This window comes from Serinus canaria, chromosome 20, assembly GCF_022539315.1.
Source record: "Serinus canaria isolate serCan28SL12 chromosome 20, serCan2020, whole genome shotgun sequence".
NCBI lineage: Eukaryota > Metazoa > Chordata > Aves > Passeriformes > Fringillidae > Serinus > Serinus canaria.
In genome coordinates, this window is record NC_066333.1 from 9,498,763 (window position 1) to 9,511,780 (window position 13,018).

The window sequence follows — 13,018 nt, forward strand, 5'->3', positions numbered from 1 at the left end:
TTGCAAAATATTTTTTTTCAAGATGATGGAAAAGGATTGCCAAAGATCCTGTGTATTGAGTGATACCCTGGCAGTGTTTGTAATTGATACTTCTGTTGGCTAAACTTTCAACCATGACTTGTAAAATTGGCTTTTGCTGGAGCCTTTAGAAGGTTTCTTGTTAAGAGATGATCATGCTTGGGCTTTTAATCTAAACATTTGACCACCTAAAATTGTGTTTATTGCTTCTTCATCTGTATAAAAGGGAAAAAACCCAAAGCAGTAGATCTCTCTACACTGCTTTGATTCTGCTCACAGCTTTCCCTAATGGGCAAAATCTGTTTGTTACCTGATTTTTGCTCATGCTGTTCAGACCTTGAAAGCAGAAGTAAACCTGACCCAAAACCTCAGTTTTTTGGGGGCTAAATTTTCATTGTTAGGGGGAGTATGGGATTGTCTTACTCACATTCTTCTGAGTAAAGGCTTCAGAAGATACTGTAGGAGTAGTGAAATGCCAAATGTCAATCTGTTACTAAGTCAGTATCTGCCTAGACTACCCATGGAGCTCTGCTAGAAAATAAAAACGACATGTATGTAGTACTTTACTTCCCTCTTTAAATTAATGTTTTCATAAATGCTAAAAGCACTACAGTCAATATGAATTTTGTTTCCCAAACACAGTTATGGGCTTACAGCTTGCAGGATGTGCACAGTGCAAGTGCCTTGTGTTAGGGGTTACTGGAGTTTGTCAGTGCTGTTGTCACAGTTCTATCCCCAACTGCTGACACAGAGCTGAGCTAGCAAAGCCTCTCCTGCCTACACACCTACCTACATTTGCCAATGTAACTTCTTCTCCCAAGGAATTGGATTGAGCTTTCCAAGTATTTTTCCCCCCTGAGATGAACTCTTTCCCTGCTTGCAGGGACCTGTGATAGAGCTGAGGTTCTGTGTGCAGCTGCACTGAGAGCCCACTGCACAGGGTGGTGCTCATGTGCCCCACCCTGCAAACACATCCAGGTAAAAGTGCAGTTTTGCAGATCTGATTACAGCAGTGTGAGGCACTTGTGCCAGCACAGCTCTCTTGATTAGGGGTTGTAGCCCTTAACATTCCTGACTTGTGCAATTGTGACAGGCAACATCTGTAGTACAGATAGGATCTGTTATTAAATTAAATCTTCGTGTTTGCCAGATATCTGATGGGCCTTCTGCTAAAGTGCCTTGAGTATTTCTGTGAGAAATTGCTATTCAGCTGAATTTAACTGTGAGAACTTCAATCTGGCTCAAAGAAGCTCTTTTTGCTACTTGCTCAGAATAAACTGCCTGTAATGCCTGGTGCCATTCTCATTCTGTGCATGACCTACCCAGCAGTCCATCCCTTCTTCCCTTGACTGCTTGGGGTCCTGTGTGCTGCAATCTGAAGTAAGAGGGTTTTAACCCAAAAGACATCAAAATAAACCTCAGTGTGTGCATGTTATGCTTGGCATAAACCTGGGAGCTGCTCTGTGTTTTTGCTTGGTGCAGTTCTTTTGTACTGTGGAGTTCCTCGTTTTCTTTGCTCTCTATCTGCTGCTGGGCCCAGTGTGTGTGTGCTGCTAATCTGATAATCTGCTCTGCACACACATGAAATTCCTCACTTCCAGGAGGTCCCACATCCCCTGCAAACCTGCAGGACTGCTGTCCTGTGTGAGCACAGGTTTCCATCCTGTGAGGCATTGGCCCTCCTATGAGGCTTATGTAAGGTAAGTGAGCAGCCTGACAGAAACCATGGAAAGCCTGAAAGTGTTTTAGTTTTAGACACAGCAGAGAGGGTTTATAATGTGTGACTAAAGACAATTTAATTTGGAAAGGTTAATGTCTTTATTGCAAGTACAGAATCCAAATGAGTGTATCTTGTTATTAAGGGAAGCTGTTTCTTCTTGGAATTAATTAATTTCCTTGTATTTTAAAAAGTAAGCTATTAAATTGATTTGCTCTAAATTTTATTTTAAACTCCTCATTATTTTCTGTTTTTAAAAAGTATTGATCTTACGACATTTATAAATGTATTAGGTCATTTTTCATGATGGAAAAGTCTAGAAGGTGATTGAAAACTTGTTTCTGCATCTTGGAAAATTTCAAAAAAGTAGTTAATGTTTGTTTACATTTTAAATCTCATTAGTTGGTTGTCATCAGCACTGTGTGTTGGTATGTGGTGTCATGTGAATGTGCACTTAATAGGCTTTCCTGTACCAAGGCAGGATGAGTGTTCATACCATGAATGTTTGAAAGAAATTTTCAGCACCAAACATAAAAAGGCAGAAAGTCTGCAGTGATAAAGCTCCACTGAAATGTCCTGTGTGTCCCAGTTATAGAGAGGGGTGCAGATGGGCACTGCTGAATAATTCGTGGCACCACATCGTTACACCTCGGGGTCCTACAGTACCTTCAAAGGTTTCTTGATAAAACATCAGGGAAATTGAGGAAGAGGATCTCAACAGATCTGTAGAAACCTCTGGATTAAGTTTTTGCTCACCTGTTCCCTCTGGTCATCTCACTGCATTGGTGTGCTCAGGTGTCCTTGGGGAGCTTTGCCCTCCTGTGGTGTTGGTACCATAAAAACTCTTTCTTTCCACCACCTTCAAAGGGTGAAGATTTTTCATCCTCTGCTTCACCCATTTCTGTCTTGGAACAGTCTGATCTCCCAAACCAGTCAGTTCTTTTCCATTACTTTTGGCAGAAACTCAATGGGATACTCCCCAACACTGAGAAATAAGGCTTTACAAGGAGTAGAACCTCTCTGTAATGGGAGATGGGGAGGTGAGGGCACAAGTGGCAGGTCTGAGTAGACTGAGGTGTGGTGTGAGATGACTGTAGGGTATCCATGGTGCCACCCCTGACAAATTATTACCCTGCCATGCTCTGTGCATTAGAGATTGAAATACCGTCCTGATGCTAAAAGCTACCTTAAAGCTAGATCTTGGTGATATTTTGTCTTAATTTGGCTGTAAGGAGGTGTTCCTACTGGCCTGGAATAATTGCTGCTTCCTGTGATGTTTAAGAGGAGCAGAGGTTTCTTAAATTAGGCTGGGTTATTCCTGAGGAGCATGGCTGTTGTTACTGCTCAGTCTACATCTTGCAAATGTAAAAGCTTGTTAAATTTTTAAAATTGAAGTAATACATTGACTCTAGAATAGGAAGAAATGAACTGCCACTTTTAAGTTGCTAGTATTGTAGGTAGAAGTGGCTTTGTTTGTAATCTTGGAGTTAATTTACTGTGTTTAATGATAGCCAGCAAGGCACTTAGAGATAAGTGTTACAGGTTTTGTAGTGTTATTTCTCTTTGGTTTTATTCTTTTATGTCTAACTGTAAGCACTGAAATGTGATTTTATGCAATCTTGATTTTTAACATGATATATCAAATATATACTTCTGGCATAAAATACTTGTGTTTACCAGGAATGTCTGGACTTTTGACCTTGAGCTGCAGCTTGGCTTTAGCAGTCAGGCAGTGATACAGTAACTTAGTTGGATTGAAGGGAAGGAGTTAGGGGTCACAGTTTTCATGTCTCACCATAGCCAGACTTAAGCTTTAGGGCTGTCACCTCTCATTCTTCAGCTCTCATTGCCTCTCTTTGTCACAAGGTCCATCTCACAGCTGTTTGGAGAAGTTTACCTTCTTTCATAAGACACTTAAATTAGCAAGCTGTGGATATGCTTTACATGAAAATAAAAGACTGGCTGTACTGTGGAATCTGATTTTCTGTTGCCTTCCATGCCAGTAAAGTATCTGTCCTTGCATCTTTCATGGCTGAGCAGGTGGAGGGAGCATCTCCAGAGCCAGGGCAGAGCCTGTTCCTGCTGTTCTTGGGGGTCACTGAATTGCACTATTGTCCCTGCTCTCACTGGAACTGCTTGTTCCTGTACAAAGTAGGTGATGCCCTACTGGCATCCATAGGGCTGCTTTTGTAGTGCTTGTTGATGCAAGAGATTAATTTTGCTGCTGCTTAGCAGAAAGTGCAGGTTTCCCAGCTGTCATCTTTGCCAGAAAGGGATGGAGGATAATTTTCAACGGGGGACAATCTTCCGAGTAGGAGTGCCTCAACTAAGCCATGCCAACATTTATTTGAATCAGAAATTAAATCCTTATGAGTTCTCACACTGTTTGTTTTTGCTCATGTGATTATATTTGCTGATTAGGAATTTTTAGCACTTAGAGGAGGTTATCATAGGCCAAGCCCAGTAACTCTTTCACAGGGATAAAAATGAGAATATAGTGGAAATTGGGACTGAAATCGCTGTTACATTGTTCTGGAAAGGATGTTTTCTGCCCTGAAGAAATATCCTGCAGTTCCTTTGAAATTTAAGAAACCTGACTGGGATATCATTGTTTCAGCCAAGTACTTTGCATATGAAACAAATTCTGAAGAAACCTGTAGAAAAATACATCTAAAACCCAGGTACAAGTCATTCTAACTGAAGCTAGTATCTTACCTACTGGGACAGACTGGATTTCTGTTAGGAATGGACATGAAATTGGTCACTGATGAATGATATCTGCTTTGAAAAACCTAGCTGGCGTAAAATCATGCTTAGAATTTCTTTGCAGATGCAAAGAATGTCTTCTCACCAACCCTCAAGTTCAGAACCTTACACAGGCCATTTTAATTGTTGAGATTTCCATCCTGTCCTTGGGGCATGGCTGTTGCATTTCCTTAACGTATCTAAAACTATAACTGGAGTTTCAGTATGAAGACTTAAAAATATTTAAAAGATGTAAATGTTGTCTATCATGAGGTGCCAACTTTAGTGCAGATTACAGCAAATTGGCCGAGTATTGAAGGGTGCTGACATCCAAGATCAGGGAATAAAATGCGGCATATTTTGCTATCTAGATGTGAGAATGAGGGAATAAAGATCACTGGTCTTTCATGCATATTCCTCAAACACTGAATAAAATCCCCAGTAAGCTAAATCGAAAGAATTTATCCTGGCTATTGACAGACTTTTTTTGTACGCAAGTCCTCAGATAAACAAGAAATAAGGTTACTTTTTTGGGGATGGGTTTAGTTCCTGTTGAAGGTTTTATTACTAGGCTTCCTTTCAAGATCGTTTTTTAGAGTGAAGTCTTCCCAGTTACCTGAAGCACATAGTTCTTAATGCACTTAAAATAATCAGCTCCAGTAAAGACAAAACCTTCATGCAGTCAGAGGATCCATTGAGATTTTATTTCCCCCTCAGGGAAATGAGAAAAAATAAAAGTGGAAATTCCCATCTGAATGAATATTTGTCATAATTTATTGAATCGTTCTTTATCTAGAAAAACACCAAAAAATGGGCAAATGTTGATGTTCTTGAACAAGTTGCTCTATCCCCTCCAAGATGTTATCTTGGGCATCTTAAAAAGGGCTTAATGAAGTCAGCAGATCCAGGTGTCCTCCGCCCATCCTGCCATGAATATCTCAGCTCTGTGTTACTGGCAGAGATAATCTGTCCCTTTTCACCTGTGATTGCTGCCAGCTGGCTCACAATGGAAGGCAGTAGATAAGAGAGTGCTTCCGGTAAGGTTTTGTCTGAATGTGAAAGGGAGATTACAAGTGGGATGTTATTTGATGAGTGAAGGTTTGTTGGAAATTATATTCTTAGTGTTTGTTGTGAGGTGTTGCAGTAGCAGGATTTGAAATTTGGGCCTCTTTTCTTTTCACTCTCCGTTTACTGAAAACCACAAGGGTTTGCAGCAGTTGGAAAATCCACGGGGTTACTTAATGTGAGTGCTGAGCTCTCTGCTCTTGCAGTGTGGCAGCCCTGTGATTTTGGGTTTGTTACTGCCTGAGAATAGTTGACCAAATTGAAATTAAAAGCTTGTGACAGTTCTGTGATTTTTCTAGGTTACAATACCTCTGTGCTTCCATTGCTTCTGGAATTTAAGTCCAGAATGAAATCAAGTCCCTAAATTGTTTTGGAAAATTTAAAACATTTTACCTGAAAACCAATGGGAGAGGAAGAAACTAAATAAATGTTTCCTTGAGTGGACCTTCTTTCTTGAGATACTGTGCATCAGCTTAATGCTCTACTTCCAGTTAAGTGACTCTTCTGTTTCACTGGAAGGCTCATACTACTGCAGAGACTCCTGATTTGTATTGCTGAATTCATTTATAGTTGGTCCTAAAACCGTAGGCATTTTCCCACTGGAGACAGCTTCTCCCAGAAGCTGTGAACCTCAGCAGGAGCTCAGCCTTTTGAATATATGTCTGTTAATGTTAGCTTGCCTTTTTTCCCCCGTCATTTATTGAGGTTTTTTGCCTCAGTTTTTTCAGAGGAACAAAATATCCTTTCTCGTATTCTGCATAATATTAGATATAGTTACGGGAGTTGTCTACTGGGGGAAATACAATAATTTTCAGTTTCCATCTGGAACTTCCAATTTCAGAAATGTGATTAATACATTGTGTTAGGAGAAATAAGTAAAATTATCCTGGATGTTCAGCTTATCTAAAACAAAATTGCCAGTTTTTCTGTTTCTGTTGACATTTCTGTCAGTATCTCAGCTGCAGCTGAACACTGAACTTCAGAACAAACAGAACGAAATTAACAAAAAGTTCCACTGAATCTGGAAGAGAAAGAAGTATTTGAAGATTCCAAAGTTGCCATATGTTGTAGTAAATATTTTTGCAGGCAGTTCGTAGAACATTTGCTTAGAAGTGCAAAGTACACTTGTGAGTTAAGGCTTCATCCTTTTGTGTTTTGATAATACTTGATTTTTCAGCTTCTTTTAGGCAATTAACTTTAGTCTATATTAAGCTGCAAATCTGCAAGAGCAGGTTCATGTAAAGTAAGTGTGAAGCTTCCTCATTTTAATGAAAAATACTTTGAACCACATGGGAAAGGAAAAAAGGGAGACACTAAACAATAATAAGAAACAACCAGGCATTTTACAGCAAACATATGGGACCTGTAACTTCAGTGTTAAAATGCACTGTATATTTATATCTCTCAAATTTGGAATTATTTTAAAATTGGAGTTCCCTAAAATTTTTTCCTGGAGCTAATGTTGATAATATAGGTAATAGCAATTAGATAATATCTAGTATAGCAAAAAAAAAAAGAATGATTCTGGCATAGAATCTTTGTTTTCAGGTATCACAGGTGTTACTGCTGTTCTCTATTAGAGCTGGAGCCTGTGCAGCTGAGGCACTGGGTGGGCAGTGAGTGACCATGAAAAATGTACTTTGTGTTCAACTAGCTGTGTCTCCTAAGAGATGGTGCTGGTTCTGGGTTTGGAATGTTGAGGTGGTACTTGGTGACTCAAACATCATTTGAAGAGCAGATTGCACACAGGGCCTTGAATGCCCAGGTGCAGCACTGTGAACCACCAGCCTGTAGACAGTTCCTTCCTTGGGGTAAATATGCAAACAGGAGCTACTTTTTGTGTGTGCTACAGACTTAGTTTGTTTCATTGTTTATTACAGAGTTAAAATGAAGTGATTAGCAGACTTTCCTCTCCCTTTAGGCATATCACGGAAAAATTGAGTGACGTGTGATCAGTTGGAGATTCTGAACAGGGAGATTGAAAGGTTCTTGCAGAGCTACACTGTGAAGGAGGCACTTAAAACTCAGTGACAGAGTCTCTGGATATAGTCCCTGATTCAGGCACTGGAGCAAACTACCTATTAGAGCAGGTATTCAGAGCCATGAGATAGAGCACCAGGGTTTTTATAATTAGTGTGTTCTGTTCTTTTTTGCTGTTTAATTTTTCCTCCAGTTCTTGGAGTGGTAGTGGTTGGCTGAGGCAAAGAATTACATAATCCCCAATAGAAAAGGCACAGGGGGAAGAAGAAATACTGATGTGAGTCTTCTCCAATTAGTACAATTAGTTTTGTTTTTACTAATTCTGCTCTGCCACAGTCATGCAAATCTTGAGATTTATAGTTGATGAAATAAAGTGATCCACTGATGAAAACTGCATTTGGGGAGGGTTTTGTCTTTTCCCCCCTTCCTTATTTTTTGGGACAGTGATATTGGAGAACACCTAGAGATGATGATGATTGCTTAGGAAGTAAAAAGTGGGTTTTGAAGAGCACAGATGCTTTAGGAGCTGGGGCTTCAGAGATTTGTAAAAAAAAAAAAAAAAAAGGTATTGTTTAAAAATCGAAGTTAGACTATATATTGGTGTGTCTGAGGGATTATCTAATTTATTTTAAAATTTGTATGTCTCCTTGCCTGAAGTATTAATAACCAATTTTTATTCCTTTCAGAGAATTACTGTTTTAGTTGCAGTTCCCCTGCATCTTTCATTGCAGGGTGCTGACTCACTGGGTCTGTGTTCAGTTTCCTTCTTTTGTCTTCACTGATTGATGTCATAGTCCAGTTCATCCTGTCCAGCTGGTCCTCCTTCACCTCCCAAATTCTTTTCCATTGCTCTTGTATTCTGGTAGGCTACTTTGGGTTAGTGCAGGCATTGCCTGCTGATGATCAGACTCAGGCACTCAAAGCTGCAGTGTCTCTTGGATTGAAATTTTGTATAAATCAGTAAATCTGCCCTATTGTAATTTGGGCCATGCTAATGCAGTTAAAAGGATTTCTGTATTTTCATTGACAGTCTGCACTTAGTAAATTCCACTCCCAGAATGTTTTTAAATGCTGCATGTGGACTTCTTCATTACAGTTTTGTTGGTGTTCTGGAAACCTTAATTGAATCTAAATGAATTAATGAGAGCGTAATCATCTTTTGTATTTCTTTCAAAGGCGTCGGCTCTTGGTAACTGGGGAGGTGGCATTGCTTAATTTTGACCTTTTTTTCCAGTTCCAGTGTGTTTCTGAAAGTGCAAAACTGTCAAGAAGACAAAATAATGGAATTTGCTTTATAATGTAATAGAAGTAAAGCAGTTCCTAATTTAGTTAAACAACAGTAAGCTAAGTTAATAAATATATCGATGCCTTATTTTGTCCCTTTGTTGTTTTCCAGGAGCCAGCAGGAAAAAGAGGACTGATAGCATTTGGACCTGCTGTCAACTGGGAGATTCAGTGTGGCACTTGAGTCAGGAAATTCAGCATGTGCTGGCTGGAGGATGCTGAATGATTCTGATCCTGTGCTGCCCTCCTCTGGCTCAGCCCTTCAAGGAGAAACCATTCGAGCCTCTGATGCTGTGTCAGGTACAGAGGACTTTGAAGAGCCTTCTTAGTGTTTTACATTTTAGCTGAAATTTCTATCTCAAAATTTGGGTAATCTCTGCTTCTAGGTTTGAATGTTTCTTCATGTTCCAGAGTGAACAAAGGTGTAAACTTTAAATATTGTGACATTTTTGGTACAAATAAATTTTAGTGCTGCTAAAAAAAAAAAAAGTAAAGAGTTTATCATTAATGGTTTTTTACGGGGGGAACTTCAGAGAATTTCATATTGGACTGGGACAGTTTAAGCTCTTTGCCTGTATGCTGCAGGCTTAAATTTCACTTTTTATTCTGTGTGTAATGTTAAAAGTAATCAGTTACTATTTAAATTAATGTTCTGACGTCTGCTGCTTTTCCAGTGACATTTATAGTATTCACAGTTACAACTGAAGTGTTAATTTTTTCAACATATCTGCATAGATTTTTGTTTCCATAGCACTGCCCCTTAACATTTCTGTTCCAGCAGTGTTAAATGTAACACTGAAAGCAGAGGATTTGCAGAGGAGGGATTGTGTAAAGACAGAACATGATGGAAGTGATGCAGTATATGAAATGAGGAGGCATTTATTCCCAGGGAACACTGGAAAACTGGGAAAAGCTTGCTGAAGGGCATCTCTGAAACCTTGTAGCTGTATTATGTACATCTGTTAAAAGCATCTGATCCTTCAGTGCTGTCAGGAATTCTGCTCATGTTCCCTTTTGGTGTACCTTTGCAGTTCATCAGCCAGGGATACACATATCCAGAAACATCCTTGGGGAGAGTTGTGGTGTGTCCTTTGTTTTCAAATAACTTTCTGTTCAGTGTGTTCTTTGAGGTGCAGTTACTACTGCAAGTTCCAGTTCCCTGGGAGCAGTGTCGCTGCAGTGTCTGTGCCCTTAGGAGCAGTTCCAGGGCATGCAGCTCATTGGAAATACATCAACTTTAATTCTTGTTCAAACCAGGGTATTCCTGAAGTTATCAAAATACAGATCCTCCATTTATTTCTGTCACTTGCTTCTGCCTTCTCAAATAACAGTCTTCTAATAAGCTGGGAAAGACTTGTGAGAAAACAGATCTGGTTTCAGCACATATTTTCTTTTTTTTGTGGCTGAATCTGTGACAGTTGGAGGTTCTTTGCTGAATCAGGTTTTTTTGGGGTCGTTCTGGTAGATCACATAGGCTGAAAACATTTTTGTAAATAACCATCTCAAGGACCAGCCTTTCTTATGTTTCATTCCACACAGAAGTGAGTGGAACTGCTGTGGAGTTTTTGCCCAGACAAATCCCAGGGGGGAGATTCATACCATGAGGGGTTTTTTTGTTTGGTTGGTTTTTTTGAGAAATATTAGAAAATATCAGAAATCCTATGGCTTCTCAATAAAATATGTCAGTACAGTATCCAGACACACGTTTACCTTAGTACTTTGAAGGAACATTTGTGGCTTGAAATACAAGTGCTTGTTGTAATTAATACTGAAATAAGAATATTTACTAATTACTTGGGCTAATAATATTTTTGAATGAGAGTTTTGGACATTTTGTTTCTGTTCAGCATTTCAGAGTGGGAACAGTGTTGCTTGTACTATGGAACAAGCTGGAAACACAGTGCCATTAGAGTCTGAAGCTAATACTGACAACATGGAAAACAGTTCTCCTGGTAAGGGTTCTTCCTTTGCAATTGAAAATGTGCTTCTTTGTCCATCATGTATGTATGTGTGTGTGTGTCTGTGTAAATGATTTTAAATAACTCAAGAGTTTGTAACAGGAACAACTGGGTTATGTTGTCACAGTGATGTGTTTAATTGCTACTGCTGTTGTACTACATTCACAAGAAAATATTGAATCTGTTTTGAGGCTCATCATATGAAGTGGAGATAAATAAATGTCACAAAGAAAATAACACGTTGTGAAAAGGTTTTGTGAAAGCACATCATTCATCACCACCACTTTATTAACTCTTCCCTTGTTTTTAGCATCAGTGTTGGATGATAAAGGTGAGCAAAGCAATGAGGAGGAGCAAAAGTCTGTCAAGCCAACAAGTAAAGAGTTCAGGAAAACCTGGGGGTTTCGGAGGACCACGATTGCCAAGAGAGAGGGTGCAGGAGATGCTGATGTGGACTCCAGTGAGCAGCAGCCTCAGCAGCAGCAGCAAGGCATCAACCTCAGGAGGAGCGGGCGGCAGCCAAAGCGCACAGAGAGGGTGGAAGAGTTCCTGACCACGGTGAGGCGCAGGGGGAGGAGGAGTGTTCCCACTACTCTGGAGGACTCCAGTGAAGCAGCCTCTGGGCCAGCCACTGATGCTGAAACTGCTTCTGAAGACAGTGTTGAGAGCACTCCAGATACAAAACCTGTCACTCGGAGGATTTGCACCAGAAGTTGTAAGGAGCAGAAAAGCCCTAAAAGCAGACCCACAAAAGAGGAAGAGGAAGAAGAAGAGGAGGAGGAAGACGAGGAAGATGCTACTTCTGATAGTGACAGCGATGGGCTAACACTAAAGGAACTGCAGAATCGGCTAAGAAAGAAACGTGTTGAGCAGAAATCTCCTCAGCTGGTGTTGAAGGATGTGCAGAACCACCTGAGGAAAAGGAACTCAGAAAAAGATCCTGCCAAAACAGGTGATGTTACACCTGAAAAACAGGATGAGTCTGAGCTGTCTGTCAAACAGGAGCCTGAAACAGCAGACAACACTGAGATTGCGAGTCAGGTGGTTGTGTCTGAGGAGGACACTGAAGATCTTGAGGCTCAGAAAGTGGAGAAGCCTGCCCTTGGTGCAAAGGGGGCCTCAGATGAGGAACCTGAAGAACAGCCCAAAAGCAAACCTGAGTCTGAGATCTACGACCCAAATGCCCTGTACTGTATTTGTCGTCAGCCTCATAACAACAGGTAGGCAAAGGGCTCAGCTGCAGACACAGTGCAAGGACTTGGAATCTTTCTGTGATTAAAAATTAAGCTAGATGCCAGTGATGCCAGTGGTTACTTTTTGCATGAACTTTCAGATATATTGAATTTTTGGCAGGGAGTTTAGAACAACTACTTAAAAGAGCATAAACAAATACAGAAATAACCAGTGAGGCAGAACCGTGCACTGGTGCTTTATTGGGGTGCTGAAGTTGTGTTGCTTGAAATATTCACTGAATGTTAATTGTGTTTTCATTTCACAGTGTTTTACTGTTCCTTGGTGGGTTTTTTTTTCAGGTTTATGATTTGTTGTGATAGATGTGAGGAATGGTTTCATGGTGACTGCGTGGGTATTTCTGAGGCTCGAGGGCGATTGTTGGAGAGGAATGGTGAGGACTATATCTGTCCAAACTGCACCATTCTCCAGGGACAGGATGAGCCTGTTTCAGAACTAGACCAGCAGGAAGCTAAAATGGAGCAAGGAAATGCGGATGGCACAGAATTCACAAGCATAGGAACAATTGAACAAAAATCAGTTGAGGACCAAGGAATCAAGGGTAGGATTGAAAAAGCTGCAAATCCAAGTGGAAAGAAAAAACTGAAGATATTTCAACCCGTAAGTATTTTAATTGTTTCTTATTTTTCATGTTTCACTGAGTTCATGGAGACAGTGACCTTTATGGCTATAAATCTGACTTGATTTTAAAGCTACACATCAGCTGACGAACCAAATGAACACTGGCTGGCTAGCAGAAATTTATCCATAGTTCTATCAGTATGGGAGTTAAAACTTAGTTTTGAGTGAGGGATTTATAAGTTTTTTATATAGCTGTAAGAAATAGTTTGTGCTGTTCTCCCTTTTTAAATACTGTTTTGGAAGTCAAACAAGGATGTCTTCTCTTAATAAAAATTCTAGAATGCTGGGCTGTTTTATACTATCTTTGAAATAATCTCAAACATTTTGGACATTTTCAGTGGTAGTGAAATGTCTTTATACTGCATTTTTTAGGGAATTT

General features: G+C 40.0%; 1 protein-coding gene across 3 annotated transcripts in view; it reads left to right on the forward strand.

The window, feature by feature from the left end:
• DIDO1 (death inducer-obliterator 1) overlaps positions 1-13,018 on the forward strand; it is a 47,311-nt gene that overhangs the window by 3,460 nt on the left and 30,833 nt on the right. For all 3 annotated transcript variants that reach the window (XM_009093114.4, XM_050982156.1, XM_050982157.1), the window contains exons 2-5: positions 8,922-9,109; positions 10,657-10,761; positions 11,078-11,987; positions 12,300-12,618. In XM_009093114.4, the coding sequence (XP_009091362.2) occupies positions 9,025-9,109; positions 10,657-10,761; positions 11,078-11,987; positions 12,300-12,618 (1,419 nt within the window). In that variant the 5' untranslated portion in view covers positions 8,922-9,024. The remainder of the gene's footprint in view (positions 1-8,921; positions 9,110-10,656; positions 10,762-11,077; positions 11,988-12,299; positions 12,619-13,018) is intronic.